The sequence below is a fragment of the Nipponia nippon genome, unplaced genomic scaffold, assembly GCF_047370975.1.
Source record: "Nipponia nippon isolate SJK-2023a ecotype South Korea unplaced genomic scaffold, ASM4737097v1 scaffold_8, whole genome shotgun sequence".
Classification (NCBI taxonomy): Eukaryota; Metazoa; Chordata; class Aves; order Pelecaniformes; family Threskiornithidae; genus Nipponia; species Nipponia nippon.
The window spans coordinates 39,326,932-39,349,843 of record NW_028262402.1 but is presented as its reverse complement, the minus strand read 5'-3'; the positions used below and the strand labels follow the sequence as shown (position 1 = coordinate 39,349,843).

The following is a 22,912-nucleotide window of genomic DNA, read 5'->3' as shown; positions in this document are numbered from 1 at the left end:
AGCTGGACTGCTGAGGCTTTCATGTTTCCCAGTGTCATACAGGGGATGCCTGCCCCATGACGGGGGAGGAAGGATGAGCACTCTCACCATCAGCTAGGTAACAAATTTATTTTTTTTTTCCCCGCTCCTAAGTGCATAGATTACAGGTTATAAATTATGGAACTGTATGACTTGAGTGGTGAATAAGTGAATTCACATGATAGACTAGTCTGGGCAAAGGGGACTGAGCCTGTTTGTTGTGTGTGTTTGTTGCATTTCTTAATGAGCTCATGAAATAAAGTTTATATCACAGAGTACATTGTCCTGTAAATTTGAGAGATCCAAACAGACCACGACAGCTGCTCAACACATAACACATTTGCAGATTAAAACACTTCTGTAACTACAAGGCAAAAAATGGTGTTGAACTCTCTGTATATCTTGCAGGGTGGGATTCTGACTTCACACCACAAAATGTAATTCCTAATTTGGTTGAACATGAGTTTGAATAAGCAGTATTCTCTGGAAATAATTTCGAACTTCTCCAGTTGCTGACAGACATTAGGAACCTAATTAGTAAATGAAGCAATTGCGAGGAGAGAGGGGCGGTTCATTAAATTTTATGAAGTCATTAAACTGAGCACATTGGCATGGCCATGCCAGTCAAGTGTACTCTGGGTTTAGTCTACAAATTTAGGATTAGCGATCATAAAAACATGTATTATTTTCATTTGTAATAAAAAAAAAAAAACAACATTTCTTCAAATGTTATATATTGTAATGTGTCCATCTTAAGCCAATGGACTAGAATTAGCCTTAAATACGCGTCCTGCTCTTAAGACACAAGAGGAGAAATATCTAAGAGGAATTACTTGCTCAAGGAAATTCACATTTCTGTTGAATACAAATGTGTTTATTCTTGAATAAAAACACTAACTGATTTGGGAGAAAAAACCCACAACATTTTGAAAGCCTCCACCAATAGCGTGGTATTCTTCCACTTGCTAGCTACATGCTGGAGATTAATTTACCTACTGCTAGTTCTTCTTACAGATTAATACCGTATTGCACATTTACAAAGCTTTCCACACTTCAGCTTGTCCAGCCCACCAAACTATTATGACCAATGACATCAGGAGAATTAGAAGCAGATGGAGAATTATAAGGCTTACTGGTTTCACAGCGAAAGTCAAAAGGGGGAGCATAAAACAATATTACCTTTTTTTTCTGGTCACACACAGGCATAAGAGCTTTGGGGATTTTTGTTTATAAAGTAAACCTAATTTCACTGCAGCTGACACTACAGCTCATTTCAAAAAACATAATCATCCCAAGAAAACTAATCAAGCTGTTTCATTGTATTCTGTGCATGTAGTATTTACATAACACAAACATGCACAGTAATACAACTGATTTAAAAGTAACACAAGTATCTGTAGCTAGCTTACAGCTATTTTTGTATTCTGAAAAAATGCATGAAGTAAGGTTTCATGCATTTCTGCCTGTCCTCTATTTCCAAGACTAAAGCTTTGTTTCAGAATCACAATACTGGAGCTCACTAATACCATCTCCATTAAATTAAATGCAAAATCATGGAACTTCAGAAATACAAACATCTATATTTTTTAGTACATATATGAGAACAGTATGCACTGGTTTTACTGTCTTGACTGCAATTCTCCTCTAACCAGAAAGTCTATGTAGTGCTTTGTAATGGCAAATACATAAGAAATATTCTTAGGTTCTGGTTTTCCATATGCAGAATTTAAAACTGACCTCAAAGTTTACTTTGATATTCACAGACACAAAACAAACCAAAACCAAGCCAAGCACACCAAAGGGCTATTGCTTCAGCACAAAAATCCCCAAACCATCCAGTACAGACACCTGGAGTACACGCACCCACAGTTTTGGTACAGACAACTTACACCCAAGAACTAAAAAGACCTTTGTACAGCTCCTATTGTAGAGGCATATCTAAATGAAATTTGGACATTGAAGTTGTTCCATCACTGGGGTTATTCCACATTACAAAACAAAAAATCTGTTTACACATTGGCTGGGACTCTCCTGCCCCCGAACCAAAACAAAAACCCTAAAGACAAAAATCCAAGGGTTCCCAGCTCCCAGGACTTGTAACAAAAAACCCAAACTTTTTTGTTATACTAAAACCAAGGTTACTTCATGTTTCCATTTCTCAAAAACAACTGATGATCCTCAGTAAGGCAGATATTTACAACTCTTTCTTTATAAGACACAAGAACAGTTGCTCATTAGTGTGTGTTTTAAGTTGGACAAGAGGAGACAAAGATTGATGGGGGAGGGGAAAATTGAATATTCACACCGACTGGCAAGAAACAGTGTATTCATATAACATCTCTTTCCACAATTAAAAACTCTAGTGAACAGCATACAAAGTTGAAAAAAGAATGATTTAAAATAGACAGCATTGCTGCTGAACATCGCTATTTTGAAACCAAATAGTCAAAAAACATTCCTGGGTAACAATTTTACAGATAATGAATTCGATCCTGAGATGGGATGCACATCTAACCTCCTACTGACTCCCGTAACTTCCTGCTATGGGTCAAACTCACTGCAGGTGGTTGGGTTGCTTCAGCAAAAATAGAAGATTTCAAACATTCATTTACAAGGATGAGTGCAGCAAACACACAACACTCCCTTCACCCTGCTTCACCCCAACCACACTCCACACTTGTCAGGTTTCTACACAAGACAGAAGTTCATTGTCTGAATATGGTTCAGAAAATGACATCCCAGGTTAACATTTGCTTATGAAAGAATTTACGCTGAAGATTCAAGTATTCCCGTGGTGTACAGTTACTAGATAGAGCATTAGTGTAGGACCTTGGTATCATGGCTGCACCTCCCTGAAGTCCTTCTGCAGGTATTTGGTTTGCTTATTTAGGCCAAGCCTCAGTATGCCTGCTTTGGCATGCAATGCAAGACATGGGTGAATCAATATTACAGTCAAATCTGAAGAAGTGATTGGAAACTGAACTCTGGAGAGCTACCCAACCTCACGAAAACCCCTGTTACAGATGTAAAGTGTCGAAGTAACTCATCTTCAGTATCCAAGTAGATGTAGATGCATCCTAGTCTAAGCAGTCAGACAGTTATCTTCAGCACCTTGCATAACTTTGGCGTAGCCAGGTGTCTTCCTTCTAGGCATTAAGGAGTCATTTTACCATGCCAAAATAAGCACATTCAGTCTAATCCTCAGATTCAATCTACCTCAGCTCCTCATTAGGAAAATAAAAATAATCACACATTCAGATATCCTTTAAATGTTACAAGACCACCTGCATTAGAGATTGTGAGGCACTCAGGTACAATGCAACCAGGCAGGAACATGTCAAAGAACTTCTTCCCCCTACCCCCTCCCCCATATCCTTACTGTTGTGATACATTCTTATCAATGGATACACTTAGGCATACACGTAGTTCATTACCTGACAGTTCTTACAAGATATGAGACTTGGGCACAGCTACAGAACATGAAAGTTATTGATAAAAATGGGTATTGCCTCTTGCAGTACATGCACAGCAAGATTAAGTAACATTTCAAATAGACAAGATGCTAAGACAGACAATCAAAACCTAAATAATTTAAGAGAATGGAGAAAAGGCATATATGTTAATTCATTTACAAAGCAAGCCATTCTGCTGCATTTCTTATTTGAATGAATAACAAGATGCTTTTTATTCTCCCACATCGTTATTCATTTTGTCAAACTGAAGAACTTATCTGCTGTTTTGGGAAGGTCCATTTGTATTACTCAAAAGCTTTGTTGGATTATACCTTTTTACCACATTCTAGGTTGGGGATTCTATTTTATGTCCTAGACACTGATGATGCATTGCTGTCCTTGAAACATCTAGTAAAGAATTAACCCCCGAAATTTAAACAAAATTAAAAATCCTAAAGGACACAACTTCAAGTTTCACTCTACCGAATTATCTTAAAAAAGTATTAAAAAAATACTTAATAAATGAAACTATTATTGCAGTATTTTCTCATATCCTTTACATTTCCATAGATCACACTTCCATCACCAGAATCCCCTAATACTACAACAGACCATTACAATTCCTTCTGGAAAAGGAGGAAAATAATTGTGCATGTACCAGAATCAGAAAAGCAGAACCTTCATTGGCAGCTATTCTCACAACGATCCTTGTTCTCTGTTATTTTCATGGGGCAAACCATAAGTTCACAACAAAGAAACGTCAAGACCTATTATCACCAGACTATGTCATGAGACTGCAAAACTACCTAGAAATATTTTTTTCCTCAAGTTAATTCCCAGGGAAAGCACCACTAGCTCAAGTATCTTCTAGCAAAATAAGTCTCACCTTTGGCCCATGAGATGATTTCTTCTTCACTTCAGAAAAAGACAGGGAGTTAGTGGGAAGGTTTGGGAGATGAAGGCTCTGTCCTGAAGAGAACGATGTGCCATCTGACATTACCATGATCTGTTGTAAGAGGGAAAGCATGTCAGTCAAACATTACCAACAGAGACAGAGAGTTTCACCTGCTTAAGGAACTAGCAAATCGTATTGGTAGCAGAAAAGTAGTTCTCCAACAAATAGTACCCATGTTTCTTCTCAAAAGGGGATGTATTAATGAAACCACACTGCCATCCTCTATTTAATGAACAAACCACATCTTTCAATTTCCATGCAAATACAACGCAAGCCCCTCAGAAAATGGTATAACTTGTTCTATTATGGCTGTTTGCATGCCATGGCACCCGAGTCCTTAGCACCCCTTCTCTTGTCCTGAGCAATGTCCAGTACACTTGAAAGTTCATCCCACTTGCAGTAAAATGTTTTGCAGGGTACTGACATCCCATAAATCTGTATGAGCAGCAGGCTTTGCTTTCAACTAGAGTGATGTGAAGGAGGACTGTAATGGGTATAGGTGGCAGGGGTGGCCTCTGTGAGGGGAGGCCAGGGACTTCCCTGTGCCACACACAGCTGGATCCAGCTAGCTCCAATGGACCCATTGCAGGACATGTCTGAGCCCCTCAGGCAAGATGGTGGTGCCCTACAGAAAACAGGTTTAAGAAAGCATGCAATGGCAGAACGGCTTAGGACAAAAAAAGTGTGAGAAACTGCAGCATGAACACCAAGGTCAAAGAAGGAGGAGAAGAGGTGCTCCAGGCGTTGGAAAAGGTATTTCCCTGCGGACCATGGAGAGCCCATGCTGGAGCAGTTCTTGAAGGACTGCAGCCCACAGAGAGGCCCTGTGCTGGAGCAGGGGGAAAGTGTGAGGAAGGAGAAGTGGCAGAAAGGAGCTGTTATGGATTGATTGCAAACCCCATTCGCCATCCCCCCCCTGCACCACTCAGGGAGGTGGAAGAGATAGACAAGTCCTGAACAAAGGAGTGAAGTTGGGCACAGGAAGGTGATGTCAGGGGTGGTGGTGCATTCTTCTTTGGTTTTTTGTTTCTCATTACTCAAATCTATTTTAATTTGCAACAAATTACATTAATTTTCCCCAAGTCAAGTCTGTTTTGCCCATGATATTAACTGGTAAGCAATCTCCGTGCCATTATCTTGATCCATGCTCCTTCTCATCCTACTTTCTTCCCCTGCTGTGTTGAGGAGGCAGAGGGAGTGCCCAAGCGGCTGGGTGGGAGTTCAGCCCTTAGCCAAGGTTAACCCACCACAAAGACACACTGTAAAAACAGCCTGAGGTTTTAATGGGAAAGCAGTACAGTTCTAACTTCAACTTCTAACTTTAAGCTTTGTCTTTATCCAGAGTACAGCAAACTGGATGGCTAGTGAGCAAGCAGCATTTTTCCTATAACAAGGGTCTAGCTCCCTTTCTTGATTTTAAAGACTTCTAAGTACAAACAGAGTACCACTTCCAGAGGCCACAGATAAATCAGCCATCACAGAGCAATTACCAGACATGTAAAGATTCCTGCCTTCCATCTGAGAGAAATTCAGCTAGTTCCTGTATTCTGCTCCAGTGCTGCTGTGCCAGGATTTTATTGCTTCCTAGCACAGCTATTCTTTTATCTATTGTTTCAAAACCCTAAATGCCAGAGACAGCTTACCTGCTGTCTGACAAGCCCTGCAAAGCTGGAAAGAAGTTGCAGAACTCTGCACCTGCAAGGAAACATCTCTCTCTTCCCACAGGTTCCCATGCACATAGTCACACTTGGTTTTGTGGATGCCTGTGTGGTCACCCCTGCCTCTTCACCTAACCAAAACATCCTCTGATATTGGGGACAGAGAGAGACTGACCCATCACATGCCTTATGCATATTATGTTAAAGGAGGAATGAGAAGTTCAAAATTGGGAAATCTAGGATGTAGATATGTGTATTCCACATTTTACCTCTCCAAGTCAAGATGATATTTACTGCCTATAGCTTCTTCAAGACACGATTTAATTTTTTTTATTTTTATTTAAACACCACTCCAAATAAATCTTGTTGCACACATTTTTGTTCAAAAGATCATGTGGTAGCCTGGAGAATATTAACGGACATGCCTAGGTAATAAAAATGACTTTTATCAGCCTGTAAGTTGAGCATTACCTTTCAACACTGCTGCTAGAATCCAAAGGTAGAGGAAGAAGGCAATCAAGTTGTTCTCCTTCCTTGACCATAGGTTCATGTATTAAAAAAAAAAATCTTTAGAAGTTATTTATGTATTCAAATATTTTGTGAAGTAAGATTCCACACAGGGCATGTAACATTTTCTCCCCAATTCCTCATTTCTATTTCTCAGACACCTAAACCAGAGCCTGTCAGGAGCCAGAACTCTCAAAAGTCAGCTGGGTAAAAGCAACAGGGTCCTTCTTGTAATCATGGTAATGTCAATAGCAATTAGCTATTGTGAATCACAGTAGAGTGATTTCATTTAGCCTGACAAATACTTTTTATCCTCAACTTGCCAAGGGTTTTGGTTGAATTCAGCCCAGCTGAATGCAAGAGAAGGCACAAGCTAACAAAGAACGATCAGCAACAAGGACAAGGAAAATCTGTAGCCACACATGCGTACCATAAACCTGTGCAACAGATAGAGAAAATGCATGTCTCTATCATTATTTCCTCTCACAGACTAAATCAAATGGGTGGTTAAATAAGATTGTTATCCTTTAAATTAAACTTAATGCAGTGGTTTAAACCCACAAACTTCATAGAAAATACCAATAGCATTAAAATCAAATCATCTTTCAGAAAAAATAGACATAAGATTATCCATTAATTACAGAGTTTAAGCAGGTATTTTATTAACACAAAGCAGTTTTATTCATACACTTATATGACAGAAAGATGCATATCCATGTCGAAGAGAAATATAGTCAGGAGGATCAGGGTTTGCCCTACCTTGAAATGAAAAGCAAAGAAATTAAAGATTCTGCCAAGGATTCTTTCTCCTAGGGTTGGAAGCTGCCATTTTCTCCCTGAAGCACAGAAGTCTGACTCACCAAAATAAACTGAGGTTCAACCACTGCATACATTTTCTTTTTAAAATTCAGAAACATTCCAGTTTAGAAATATTTATATACTCATCATTAGGCACAAACATTCTTAGAAAGCTGACATCTTTAAAAAGTGTATGGACTTCTGAGATATCTCAGTTTCTGGGCAAGTATTTGGACCATTAACAGTCTCAGTATTGCAGACTGTGTGTTTAGAAACAGGATGAGTGTCTATAGAAAGATCTACAGGTCCAGGATGAACAGCATTTAGTACCAGATGAGGTCTGGCCAATTTGGCAAATCTAGTTCCACACAGAGAGAAAATAAATCCCATACAATTTGTAGAAGACAAAATCTGGACATTCCAAATTGTGAGCCCCCAAAATCTCAGTGCATTGAATCCTGCAGCCTGTTATTTCCTTATAAACCTTATGAAAAATGGCAATTGTAGATTCAAAATTTTAATGTGATTAACAATGCATGCAGTAAGACAGAACTTTAGTTCAGACTACAGACCTTATCGTCTGCAAAGATGACAAAAGACCAAGAAAAATCTCTTGTAAAATTAACTTTTTGGCTCCTATGATAAAAAAACACACCTCTGTCTTCCAAACTCATCTCTGTCAGAAAAAGGATATGGTCCTCATTAAAGTCCCCTATATCAGGAAAAAAAAAAAAAAAAATCACTTGCCTTCTCCTCCCTCTCAAAAAATAAAGTTAATATTAACATTAAGTAACTCTCTAGGAACTCCTCCAAAATGCTTGTTTTCTTTGACAAGATTATCTATATAAAAAGCCCCTATATTACCAAACACTTTTGGAATTGAGATGCATTTCCCTTTTGGCTAAATTTAGGAAAGAGACAACTATATATCCAGTTTAAGTACTACTACTGAAAGAGCTCAGCTGACAGAGTGATAGCAACTTCTGCAGTGGGTAACCGCCCTTTGTCCTCCCATTCGTTAAACACAGAAACACACAGCCTGGCAGATGTACTTCAACCAGCTTTCAGTGCAAGTCCCTAGTTTTACATTGCCACTGTTACACTGGCAGCATATACTGCTTATGCCTGTGTGTGCATGTATATGTATATAGCTATATTAAGTCAAAATACACAAAATAAGCAAAAGGTGAGAATGGACATACCACATCAAGCCACTAATTCTGCAGCAAGAATGCAAGCTCATCAAAAGCACAGCAAGAGTTCTCCAGTACAGCCATGCTATATGTAATTTTTTTACTCGTTTCCTCCTGTCTGCACTCTAAGTTTCCTGCTAGCTTGTAGTTGCAAAGAAGAGTACATCCTAATAGGCTGAGGACACTGCCGCAGCCCATGCTTAAGCTAGGTATCAAAGACCACCTGCAGCTGGTACTTATTTGCTCCCACAATGAATCACTTCAGTGACAAAAACAGGAACATTATTAATTCCCTCCTCAGCCCCTTCCACAAGCCAACAGCTCAGTAGGATCAAACAAGCTGGTGGAATAAGACACCAGTGCTGGTGTTAACGAAGCAAGGTGAGACAAGAGCTGGGCTTTAAACATGTCAGTTTAAACAGCCATGTAATCACACTCTGAATTTACCAGTATGTAAAGCATGAAGTTCCACTTATAGTTTTGTTGTTCCCTCAAAGATTTAGCTTGACTACATTTAAGCAGCACAGAGGTCTAGCTAATCTCACAGCTTGTCTTTGATGTGGTCAATAGTGACAGTAATAGGCCATGTAAACGTAGGGAGTTAGACATGCTTGTTCACAAATGTTAAATGGTTTTAAAAAACAGTTGGGTGGATTGGAGTACCTGGTTCTGGATAAGCATTAGAAACATGGCCAAGATAAAACAGTTAGTTTCACGGTTTAATACCAGGGTACAAATGATATGGGGATTACAGAATAGGTTGTATTAAGAAACATGTCAAGGGAGGCGATTGTCCCACTCCGCACTGCACTGGTGCGGCCCCGCCTCAAGTACTGTGTGCAGTATAAGAAGGACATCAAACTATTAAGAGTGTGTCCAGAGGAGGGCGACCAAGACAGTGGGCAAGACAGACTTGCCTCGAGGGCAAGACTTATGAGGAGCAGCTGAGGTCATCTGGTTTGTTCAGCTTGGAGAAGAGAAGGCTGAGGGGTGACCTCATCACAGTCTACAACTTCCTCAAGGGGGGCAGCAGAGGGGAGGTGCTGATCTCCTCTCGCTGGTGACCAGCGATAGGACAGGAGGAAATGGAATGAAGCTGTGCCAGGGGAAGTTCCGATTGGACATTGGGAAAAGGTTCTTCACTGAGAGGGTGGTCAGTCACTGGAACAGGCTCCCCAGGGAAGTGGTGACAGCACCAAGCCTGTCAGAGTCCAAGGAGCATCTGGACAACACTCTTAAGTCATATGGTTTAGTTTTAGTTAGTCCTGCAAGGAGCAGGAGTTGGACTTGATGATCCTTATGGGTCCTTACCAACTTGAGACATTCTATGATTCTATGTATCCACACGTGGTTGGTTTTTTTTTGTTTTGTTTAAAATTCAATTAAAAAATAGGTATTTTAACTTCTACTTCTTGGCAGGAACTTCATAATCCTCATGAATGGAAATTCTTTGCACCCATAAGAAGCAGCTAATATTATATGATGTGAATGACAACAAGACATGCTTCTAAAACAGATAGGCCATAAAAGGAAGGCTAAAGAAAGTCTGGGTCCACTACTCAATGGGGCAAGAGACCTCATGACAAAGAACTTGGCTTATGTGCTCAATGTTCTTTTAGCCTATCCTTTCACTAGTAAGATCAGTACCCACAAGAGAAAAGGACTGAGTTAAGGTGCACTTCATCCACCGGGACACAGGTTCATGCAACCAGACTGGATGCAAACAGGGGTACTGAAGGAGCTGGTCAGTACCATTGCAAGGCAGCTCTCTATCATCTTCAACACGTTGTGGTGGTCAGGGAAGGTTCCTGATAACTAGAGAAAGGCAAACACCACACTCATCTTCAAGAAGGAAGATCCAGGGAACAAGAATCCCATCAGTCTCACTCTCGTCTCTGGGAAGATGGAGAAAAATCCTCCTGGAAGCCACTTCCAGCCACTGGAATTTATCTGCTGGCAGTGGTATCTTGCCCCTAGTTCACCAAACACCCACTTCGCTAGCCTGCAGCTGTTGAGTTTGTGTTTAAAAACTTTGTCTATCAGTTGCTTTAAATAAAAGACAGCCTCCTGGGCAAGGACAAAGGAAAACTTAGTTTTCTCAAAAAGACAGTGGGTACAGGGAATTAATTGGTATTCACATTATTGGGTAGGAATGATCCTACCCGCTTGATCAACATGAATTGACTAGTCTCCATAATACCTGAGCTGCAGGCACCTTCCAAGGGCATTCCAATTTGCTACTTAAGGCAACTGAGTGCTATGGAATGAAAAACCGCCATGTATTTAATTTATGTAGTTCCATGCATTGCTGAACAAAGGAAGGGGTCAGGGAACAACAACTATGCACCACCAATTATCTTACTCTAATTGGGAACCCTTTTCCACTATCCCTTTTCCAGCAATTTGGGAAAAAATATGAAATTGTAATACTTGTACATAAACCTACTGATTCAGAAATCTCCTTACAAAAAAATTGACCTGTTGAAGACAACATTTACCTACCAACACGTTTGGCAGCTTGGAGTACCCAGGTACCCAACAAGAACCACCCACTTTCAAAACACAAAATTTTGCTTTTCAGGATCCCAGTACAGAAAGCATGAGGAACAGCCTCAAAATCTTCCATGGAAGCTGGTCTTCTCTTATTTCCAATTTCTACAAATGCACATCATGCCACCCCTAATGCGTAGGAGTCATAGATCTACCACCCCACATAGATACTTACACAATTAGAAACTGCATGAGCTGTCACAGTTGCTCCAGATCAACACAATCTCCTTATTAAGGCACATTAGAGCTTCTTCAGGGGAATGAACCACTACCAAAAAGCTGTTGTCTGTCTCCTACTTTTCATTTTCCTGAACGAAAGGAGGCCATCAACAAGCTGGAATAATCTTGCCTCAGATACAGACCAAGCTACCTGTTGTAGTTTCATTTACTGAGCTGGTAAACTAAGCATACCTTCATACAGCAGCCTCAGAACAGGTTGGTGAGCTTTCCCACAATGTGCTGCAGAAAAATTCAAATAGTACTTTCAGTAAGAGCTATGAGATATGTTCGAATTCCAGGAAAAATGAACCATTACTGCAACATTTCCGCAGCCCTACAGATGAATTATACTCATCGTGCATCAGTAGCAGACAAACAGACTTCTTTGTGTGGTCCTGGGCTGCTGCACCCCACGTCGTTTTACAGTGAAGAACAAGTTCATTCACCACTGAAAGCACTAAGAGTAACAATAAAAATCTAGTTGTCCTGAACAACTGTTGTTCCTATTTAAACCAAAAAACTCACAAGGGAATAGAAAACCTTTTAGAATTCTTTTAAGTTATTTGCTTGAAAGTAAAGTAATACATAGTTTAAGAAAATCCCATTACTTAATTATGAAAAGCAGAAGATTAAAGATAATCCCTTCCCTAGAGCAGCATTATACCTAAGGTTGGCTCTGGGTAGAAGCCAACTATTCCAACTGACACAGAGGAATTGCAAGGAAAGAGGGAGGATAGAGAAAAGAGGGAAATCCTTGTGATTTCATCTTCATTACATAGATTAGGAATGTAGGTTTTGGAACAGGCATTATGCAGGCATCTCAAGTGACTGAACAGACATTTCTTAACTGTTAAACAGTAAAACCACAAAGATTTGCAAAAAATTCAAACACTAGCATGCAGTGATTTTTGGCAAAATCTAAATTTTTACCTTGATATTGTTTTCTAAAAATTGCACCCCTCTCAGAATGATTCTTTCTTTCGACTTATTAATAGATCAGTTGTCTTCAAAGAAAGAGTTGCCTTGCTACAGAAGCAGAGCTGCTTGCATTTCCAAATTAATTTTTCAGAAAGCAGACAAAAAGGGCACCTCTGTTGCTAAAAAAGTCATTACTACTCTAAAAGTGACCTATTCCTTGAATACTCCAAATCTGAAACCTCAAACTGTATCATTAATAGACATGTACTTTTGTAATAATGTTACAAATTTTACTATTTTTGCCTATAACAGTAACTGGTCTCTAAGGGGTATCTATAAGGCTTTTCCTTTTATGAAAGAAATTCACCTGTTAAATGTTGTCTGTGTACTCCTGGATTAAACAAATAATTTTGAGTCTCCTTCCAAAAAGGTGGGAGTATTGCACAGTACAAACATTTTTATTTATGTATTTGCAGCTATGGGAGACAGGGCTGTATTGAATTGCTGTCTTAATGTGGACTGAAAATAATTTTCACTACTTTTTCCTGCAAGAATCAAAATTAAGTTATTTATAAAATGATATTGAAACAAGTTATGCCTGAGCAAGTTTATGTTTCCAGAGGCGAAATTCAATTTAACTGTTAGGTAGCTGCCATTCAGCATCTTCAAAATAAATTTATTTCTACTGGCTCAATAAGCAGATTAGGTGTAATTTTCAATTTTTTCTTGAAATTGAAAAACATGCAAGCCAAAAAAGCAATAGAACCAGCACTACTGACAACACAAAACACGTCAATGGAGTCAGACCCTGTTTATAAGTGGCTTTAGTGGGATTCAACATTCAAAATCTACTTCAAATTTGAAGATTGTTTTTTAATGACTGTAATTTCCCAGTCAGTGTCATCCCTTTTCCCATATCCACACAGGAATCACAGTGCTGCCTCTTCTCCCTCAGGTTCTTTCATGTTTAGAGGCTGAAACTAATCAGAAAAGGTAACTGACCAATCTAAGAAGGAATGACCAGGTAAGGATCAATGCTTACTGGTGTTTACTTGATGAAAACTTTAGTCCTACTGTACTTACTGATGCATAATTTCGTGCTGTCTAGAGGATGAGCTCTGTAGGAGACTACATGTATACAGTTCCGTCACTACCAGTAGCTTGGTATGAAATGGATTAACTAAAAGTCATTTGTACACAGGGTGTCTTTGGGGATTTCAAGCAACAGGCTGGATTATGGTATATGCTGCTAATTCACATAAGTCATATCTGTATCCATGTTAGCTTCACATCATTAGGCACTACACTGACTAAATGGTGCAAATGGTGCAAAAAGTTATCAGTGGCATCATTTCCACAGCAAACTTTTATAAAAGAAATGTCATTTAGAATATATATGCAAAGAGATGGAACATAAACTATTACACTGAATGGTTTGATTGAATTTGCCCAGAGTACTCTTTTTAAAATACTTCATTTCCTCTGTAAACATTTCTTTTTACATTTATGAGAACAAGGTCAACTGAAAGTAGGTAAATAGTAGAGATGGACTTGAGCACAACTAAATCTTTTCAGAGGTGGGGGAAGTTCAGTAGAAAATATGTTTCTGAAAGTGGAAAATTTTGACAAAGAACTTCACAAATTACATATGGCCTTTTTAAGATTGAACCAAAGGTTCCTATTTACCTTCCCAACTACAGAAATACAATCGCTGCAGCCAAATCAAATCCTTCTTCTTGCAAGGGTTGAAAAAGTAATTCTCAGATGGAAGAGAAATCAGCAAGCTGGTGACCTCCTACTAATGATGACTGACTGTATATTTATGCTTCAATTCTGGTGATATAAAATAAAATGTTAAGATAGAAATATTCCACAGAGTTAATCTACATGACCGGCACGACCCTAAATGTCCTGTTTGCCTTAACTAAAGTGGCCACAGTGGCACTGCAAAGCTGTGCTACAGTTGTGTTCTCACTTGTTTAATTACTCGGGATCTCCAAATATTACTCTTATTCTCTCCCAGTGAACTGCAGGATAACCAGTCAGACCTTTGGGCACCTGAAGGATGGGATGTATATAGGGAAGGGTAACCACAAGAACATGCTGGCAGACTGCCAGCACTTCCTATTAAAACAAACCAAAAAAAAAAGGTTCTTAGCCTGAAAGACAAAAGAACATTGGCTGAAGCAAGTATCCCCGACTAGTTCGCATTTGGGATGCCACAAGATGTATGTGTGAGGGAAAAGGGGAATTGTGAGCATCCAAGTGATAATTCAAGGAATCTGCAGCAAGAGACAAACACATAGACAAGTCTATACTGAATATGGCAGCATGCAGGTGCCAGGTGAGCCTGCACTTTTCCCTTCAGAAGGACATACTATTTGTAACATACATATGTTTATGCAAATGAGAAAGAATCACGTTTAGTAGTTTACATCAGTGGAATGACACATCCTATGACTTTGCTTGGAGAAAAGGTTTCAAGGTGCACAGAAATCAAGTGATTTACACCATTATTTAAAAGCATGTAAGCAAAGGTCCACCATCTTAGAGTGCTTTTCTTAAAGCTACCACTCAGCGTTTTACATTAATGTGGTATCTCATTCATTTTGAAGGACTTGAACTTAATTTTGCCTGACTTGTTGCCTGTTGAGGAAGTTCTGTGGCTTTGTTACTTTTTTTCTTGAAAACAGCCATAAGCTAGAAGTATTAATTGTTTTGACTTATAAGTAAGTGCAAAACCCATCTCATACTTTATTATCCTGTAAATGCTTTTCTCAGCCTAAAGCATAGAAGTTACAAGTGAGTTAAAGGTTTCGTGAATTCATTCAGTTGTCTACTCTACTTACACTTGGAAGTGAGAGCCAGCTTTCCAGGACTTCTACAACAGTCAAAGAAAAGCCTGTGTACAGCACTTCATAAAAGTGTAATGGGCCTTTCAGTGCTGGGAGATGTAAGCCCTTCACAGAGACTTTTACTAACAAGACAGACAGAATGCTATTACATCATCTCTGCCAAGTTTATCAGACTCCTAGGTTAAGAAAGCCTACAGAGGGAAGCAGGAAACACAACGGACCCATTTCTTGGAAGGAAATTGGGAAAATGGAGAAGAAAAAAAGAGAAAAAAAAGCAAGCAGTTTGTAGCCTCCAGAAGACAAAATGCAATGACGCAAAGCATTTTAAGAATGACCACGCTGATATACTCAGGGAAAGAATTTGATCAAAACACCCCACATTTCATTGTTTACAATTAGGCAACATTTTTGCTTTTGTTAATTCAAGAAACCTAAAATTAGAACACACAGAAAATGAGCAATAAAAATAGGACGCTTCCTAATTTTACCTTTTTAGCCACCCTCACCCCCCCACAAAGTCCCTACTGGCATCATTTAGATTTATTACAGTTGTGGGTAAAACTTGTCCATTGACAACTGACCTGATATGATTAACATTAAAGCAGTGGCTCATGAAGTTTTCCAGAATACAATCTTGATGTTTTATTTGCAAACACACTAAAGAGCCAACACATTGTCCAGACATGGATACCCTCTTGCACCTAATAAATGCAAACACAAAACACAGCTCATGCTTCTATTTCAAAACAGCTATAGTTGTAACAGTTCTCTTCTCCAGGAGGATAACAAGGTCTTTCAGACTATACCTGCTACTTATTTTTGCTTTGTTTTCAAAGATACTCTTCAGCAGACTGAATATTCTCACACTACCTCCCTCTTATCTCCAGCCCAGAACCTACTTTTCTCTAATTGTGCCAGATAGGGCTACCCATTTTTATTACAACTGTTCAAAAACACAAAGATAAGCACTGGCATTTACATTAGTAAACCCACAATACAAAGGCCTGCTTAACATCTCTATCAGTGACCTGGAGGAGGAGACAGCATACACTCTTATTCATGAGGTTTGCACATGACAACCAACGGGGGAAGGGAAGCAGCTGACACTCAAGAGCAGAGCTGCCACCAGGAGGGACCCAGGCAGTCTGGAAGAATGGGTTAACAGCAGCCTCACAAAACACAATCAGAATAAACGCCAAATGCTAAGCCCTGTCCCAGCAAGGCAGAGCCCTGCAGCCATGAAGCTACGGCTGGGAAACAGCTCTGGGGGGTTGGCCCTGGGCACTGGAGGGCAGCAAGCTGAGCCAGGGCCACCCGTGTGCCTGGGCAGCAACAAGGGCCAGCAGTGCCCAGAGTCTCATGAGCAGGTCACAGCCCTGACAGCAAGGGAAGGGCAAGGACTGTACCCCTGCTTGGTGCTTATCAGACTCCACCTGGGTACTGCCTCCAGTTTGGGTCCCCAAAACAGAAACACCACCAACAAAACAGTGGGAGGGGAGGCCACTGCGACAGTGGGGCTGGAGCCCTGCAAGAAGAGGCTGCAGGACCAGGGCTGGTTCAGCTGGGAGGAGGCACAGCTTTGGGAGCACCCAACAGCATCTCTGGCACCAATGGAACAGAGGAGACACAGTCGGGCTCTTCACAGTGGTGTGTGGCAGGAGGGCAAGAGGCAGCAGCACAAGCTGACACACGAGAGGATCAGGCTGGAGATAAGAAGCCTTTTCCCCACGAAGACAGCCCAGCAGTGGAGCGGGGGCCCAGGGAGGTTGGGCCACCTTCGGCCAGGGGCAGTTTCACACCCTGGCAAGGAGGGGTGAAGCCCTGAGCAGCCCAGTCTGACCCCATGGCTGAGCCTCTGATGGTCCCTGCCAGCATGAATGATTCTGCCATTGTGTGAAACACAGCAGAACGGTTTCCACTAATGGACAAAGCGTAAACCTAAAGGTTTGCCCCTCTCCTCCCTCCAAATGGGCAAACTTCCTTTAGCCTTTTTCATATCAGTTAATTCTACCAACATGTCAAGAAGTCTTAGTAAGTTTTTCTGGTTCAGATGGTATAACATATTAAATAAATTTCAGTAGGTTTATTTATACTTGCAGTTTCTAACTTGTTCTACCTTATAACTACTGAATTTATTCTGCTTAATATAGAACCATTTCTCTTTAAATGAGAGACATTTTATTTTCTTATTACTTCGTCCCATCACAGTAGCCCTCCTATATTTCATCCCTGGAAAGTGAACCAAGCAATGCTTCATGTATAATGTCTAAGTTCTGCTTTTGCAGAAGTAAACATGAATCACTTGGTTGTGAATATAATTGTCTATATAAGGTAGGCACATGCTCATTTGCTTACCCATTCCACTTAAGACAACAAGCACTCAGCTCTTATATGAAGTTAATCACAAAAACCCTTCACTTTGTTCCACTGTCAGGTCAATCTTTATTATACTAATCATGCACCAGCAATAAGCAGCAACATCTTTATTGTGATGGCTTTTGACATGGGTGCAGGACTCACCCCTCCTGCCTTTAGCAGCTTTCTTCTGAATTCCTCTGTCGGGTTGTTGAATGTGAGCTTTTCACAGCGGAGGTGATTTACAGGTGGGTGGCCTTCAAGGTGCAGGAATAAGTCATAGTCAAATCGAACTTTCTTAGGTTCTTCCTGAGGGTTGAAAATAACCAGATAGAAACATCTAGCACCAAAACTAACTAAGTTGAAAACAAGGGCTACATAAAGACTGTCAATTAAAATGAAAATGTCATTTTTAACCATTCGCTGTGTTCTTGGACACATGATGGAATTTACCAAGCATCAGCTGAGCTACTGTAAATCAGAGAAGCTCCTATCAGCCCATGATAACACATGGTAAAACGCAGGAACTTCATGAACTTCAAGCTGTCCTGACAAGGCTTAAATTGAAAGTGTTATGTCATGTTTGGCCCAGGCTATAGACGTAGGCATTGGCAAGTATCATGATTCAGCTAACACAAGGTAACTCAGTCACCAACACAATCACACTTCTCAGCCCTAGATAGTACTGAAGAACCTGCAGTAAGTTTTGAATGCAAATTCCTCCAAAGCCAAACACTATTGTTTTCTTCACGAGTTGTAGAAAGGGGTAAGAATGAAACTGCTGCAGTCAACTATATTTGATCTCCTGTGTATGGGGTCTGCTCATTTATCAATGAAACTCCATTGCCTTGAATGAGTGCATCCAGCTAGATCTAAAGTGTTCCACCACAGCTTCCAAGTGATTAAAATTCTCTGCCACTGCAGTGAAAAAAACGAAACTGAATGTTCCCTGTACCAATATGGAGAGAGAAAGAACAGGAAAGGCAAATTTATCTTAGAAGAAATCATCCATGCTCTACTGTCCTAAGAAAGCCTCAGCTGACACTAGTGGCATTGAATAGACTTCAGTTTGTAATACCAGAGAAAAGATACTGAGTATGTTTTGTGTTATACATTTACACAGTCCCTTCTAGAAGCTGTATATAAGTGCTCTTTTAAGGCAATATTAAATAGCCCTTCCTCCAAGGGTCCTCATGTGCAACAGAAGCCACCAAACCAATGTCAGTCTTAATGCAGAACACAAGTAAAAGGTCAAATTCAGGAAAAGCTTTAGTAAAAAGGGAACCATGATGGAAGAGGAGGAAGAAACACAGCAAAAATCCACAGCACATATCCAACACTGCGTGTAATCAAAATGTGTGCTCTGTTCAGTGACAGATGTTTAAGAAATCCACATAAAAAATGTTTATTTTTGATTCAGGATTCTAAGGATGTGAAGAACAGAAAGCATAGAAATCTCAGTTATTCTAAAACTTAAATCAGAGGTTTCAAACACAGCCAAGAGACATCCTCATCATCCCATCTCTAGACTTGGAGCAGAGACAACAGAAGGGGACCTGAAATAAAAAGCCTGCAGTAGTCTGTTTCTGAAGAGAGAAGAGAGCAGTTCCCTTAGATAAACTATTTTCTTGATGGACCATTTTCAAAGGCAACCATGGCTGAAGATATGTCTTATTGTTAGAAAGATTAACGCATGATGCAGAAAAAAATGGAAGTGATTTACTCCCTGGTCTGCTTAGAAAACTGTGATGTGGCTACAGGCAAACAGTTGGTACCAGGAGCTTTGCCATAAAAGCAAAGTTATAAGAATTTATAAATGGGAGTCTTCAAAGAATTCTATGGAAAGTTAGATGAACATAACCAGTGATTTCAAAGCAGGCTTTTGCTATACAAAGGACTCCCAGTACCACTGCCGTTATTTCAAAACGGTGTAACAGTGAAGGCAGAATATACTGCAGTTTAATCAGCCTTACCCTAAATGGACTGCATTTTCCAGAGTAGGAGTCTTTCAACCTGAAAGCATTTTTTCAATGACTTTGTCTCAATGGCTAACAATTATAGCCTGCTGCTGCTGCTAAATTCGGGAAGGGGGTTTGTTTGTCATTTCCTTAATTCTTTAAAGCTTGGAATATTTTTCGTCTGGGTGAAACACCTATTAGATTTTCTACCAATTTCTGCTTAGTCCTGGGAACAGGCACCCTTTAATCCTCCATGGTCTACGTGGCTTCCTGTACCCCTGCCTTCTCTATTCATTAGGGTACTTTTCTGAACCAGAAATTGAAAAGTTGTCTACCTTGCGTAAGTGATGATGGTCTGTCTCCTCTTCCTCCTTCTGTCTATCTCCTCTTTTTCTGTATTGGAATACTTGTGAAGTGGCTTAGGGGAGGAAGAGTAGCTGAGCCAGGAGAAAGCAGTAATATGCCTCAGGAATGCCAGCTCAATTTTTGTGCCACTTTTCCTTTGTATTGTCCCGACCCCAGGGAAGGGCATGCTGCTGCAGTTGTGTGAAGAGCTAGCTGACTCACAGTCCAACTGCTGCTTCTCGTATTCCATGACACCAAAATAGGGGTAAGGGATGTTAGCAAACTTCCTAATTCCACATGCTGCTTGAGGGTGAGGTGAGTTGTAATCACTGCTGCCCTCTTGATCTCAGTCTAAGCCACAACTCCTGCTGGAGAACTCCTGAGACTTGCAGGTCTCCACAGTCAAAGGCAGCCAAAAGTCTGAGTGGAAGACAAAAAAAGACATGTCGGGCAGGAAGCTTTCTGTAGAGATGCTTCAATGATTGACTCGCTGTCTTCTGACTTTGTCTGCCCAGTTTCGGGATGAGCTCTTAACAGAGGAGTGAAAGAGAACGGGCTGCTTTTCATTAGATCTCCTGAATGAATCAAAACTGTTTCCCTAATGGAGACAGAGCTAAAAAGCATACCAAAAAAGCCAGTCAACTCACTGAGGCAGTTCTGTTTCCTTTTCCAACAGCAAACAGGGTAGACTAAGCCCTGCTCTTCACAGATTGATACAGGGAACATTTCAGAACTACCTGTTCGAAACCTGTAACTTAGGAAGTGCCTGAGCAGAATTATGCACACCTCACACCTTGACAGAGGTTTCTGTGAAAAACAAAAGAACACTGGAGTACCTACTTGAAGGCATACACAGCTAACAAAGCTGTACTCTAACACAAATTTTAAGTGACCAGGGTTCCAGCAAGTCTTTTGCTATGCATTTCTATTTTCTTTCGGTTTTAGTTTTTCACCAAGCATTCAACAAATTAAAGACGTAACACTGACTTGATTAAAATAACTATGTTAAACTACATCTTGGTAATATAAAATAAACACACAAGTATCTTAGAAGTGCATGCGAGGTATAATAATAGCTCCACCGAGGCACATGACATACAATAGGAACCTAAAATGTTGCAGTTAAGGTACTGTACATTAAACCATGCAAGCTTTTTGCTCTTTAATTCCACCCAAATCCAATTCTTTTTATCTGAATGAGTTATTAGTAATACAGACCCTGTTATGTACATTAAAGGAAATCTCTGCATTTGTTATCTAAGAGACCCACAGTAAGTGCAGAATTTACTTTGACTCAGAATTTGAGATACCACAATAATGCAAGCTTTGTAGAACGGCACTGGGTTTGTTTTTAAACTGTGCCCCCGGTAATGCTGGATTGAGTAGAATCAATGTTCTTGTGCAGTCTAAAAGAATGTTTTTCCAGACTGAGGATGAAGGATAAAAAAAAAAAAAAGACTGTTTTGAAAGATCAAAACCTGAACAAATTTAAAAAATCAGCAATACTAAAATAGAACGAGTTCATCATGAAATCAACATAATCAAGATCGCTTTCCTTTCTTAAAGTTTAAGTGGCTCTTGAACTTCCTTAAGCATTATTTAAAGTCTGTCCACTTCTGAGTAGGGACAGTAATTCTTCTGAATAATTACATTCAACTTCTTTATTTTTATCAGGTAATCCTAATTTCATAGAGTTATCTACTAAATACAATTACACATTTCTACAAGTTACAGTGACTTTGAATTGAGGAACAGCACCGACAAAGATAGCTTTAAACCTAATTTTTAAATGAGTTTATGAATTGAACTGCAAATCTTTAAAAAATCCTGACTTCCACATGATATTTTTTTTATTATTATTATTTTTTTAATAAAAAGTATGTGATTCCATACCTTGTTTTTGAAGTAAACCTCGATTGGTAAAATGAAACCAGCATACCCAGACTCTTCAACTTTGTAGGGTGGATCCTTGCACACTGAAACAAAGAGGAAAAAAACCTGTATTTAACACAAAAAAGTAATGTTTTAAATGCACAAGCAAAACATACGAGCAAATAATCTGTGACAATAGTTCTGTGGCAGCACCATTACAAAACTGCACACACATAGTAGACATATCTGCACACAACTCAACGTCAATCTTGCAAGCAAATCATTCCTGCCTGTATAAAACCTATGGTTTAGGGACAGCAAATTTTTCTTTTTTTTCTTTTTTTTTTTTTTTCTTTTTCAATCCTTTTAGACTGCTAAAGCAGAACCACCAGGGACTTCAACACCAGGTGGATCCACCGAGTACCGACAACAGCTACATAGGCACTGCAGCCAAGACTTGTTCTGGGAATGGAAAATATATAGGATTTCACCTTGAGAAGGTTAAACATGTAGGGGACAGAAGAACTGCCATTCATGTATTCATAACCTAATACTAATAAAATCCTAATTCTAATAAATGTAATTTAAAATAAATTAATTAATTAAATTAGAACTAATACTAATAAAATTGAAATCTGTATTACTGGGGGGAGAGGGGACATAACACAACATTCCAGTATATTGTGGAGAACCTCAGGAAGGTTAACTATTGCATTATGTTAAAACAGTATCCAGGTTTACCCTACAGGATTCAGACTTCTTTAACATGACAGTGAATATTACTCAATATACAATCTTTTCCTTCAAGTTTTCAGCTTAGTGCAAGGGCTTTTAGTTACATGAAATCCCCATAGTACTGAACATGATCTCTCTGAAGAAAGTGGCACTAGCCTGCCAACTCCAGCCAGTAACAAAAAGCACGTTGTTAGAGAACTTGGAACAGAAGCCACCTCTTCCTTCTCCTGTTTGGCTGCATGACAACCTCATTACAGAATTCATGCCCATGTAATACGTAAGTGCAAAGGTAGGCTGAGCCTGAGAAACCACGCATCTCCTGCAGCATCAACTCAAGATGCTTCCAAATGCTGCACTGATATGCATGACAACTCATGTCATATGCACTACCATCTCAATGACATCATAGAACAACGACAGTTTCTCTACTGTAGACTGGTAGAATGATGCAGTTCATACACAAAGGGTTGACTTCTTCAGAAAGATTTGTTCAAGCTCTATCTTGCCAACTGAAAGAAAATTCA

The 22,912-nt window shown here is 39.7% G+C and overlaps 1 protein-coding gene across 4 annotated transcripts in view; it reads right to left on the bottom strand.

The window, feature by feature from the left end:
* The window catches only part of MLLT3 (MLLT3 super elongation complex subunit), a 130,798-nt gene that overhangs the window by 43,300 nt on the left and 64,586 nt on the right, over positions 1 to 22,912 (bottom strand). For 3 of the 4 annotated variants that reach the window (XM_087741612.1, XM_087741613.1, XM_087741616.1), the window contains exons 3-5: positions 21,675 to 21,757; positions 17,644 to 17,787; positions 4,357 to 4,476 (exon numbers count right to left, since the gene is read on the bottom strand). In XM_087741612.1, the coding sequence (XP_087597738.1) occupies positions 4,357 to 4,476; positions 17,644 to 17,787; positions 21,675 to 21,757 (347 nt within the window). The remainder of the gene's footprint in view (positions 1 to 4,356; positions 4,477 to 17,643; positions 17,788 to 21,674; positions 21,758 to 22,912) is intronic. The other variant, XM_087741615.1, reaches the window with a different exon arrangement.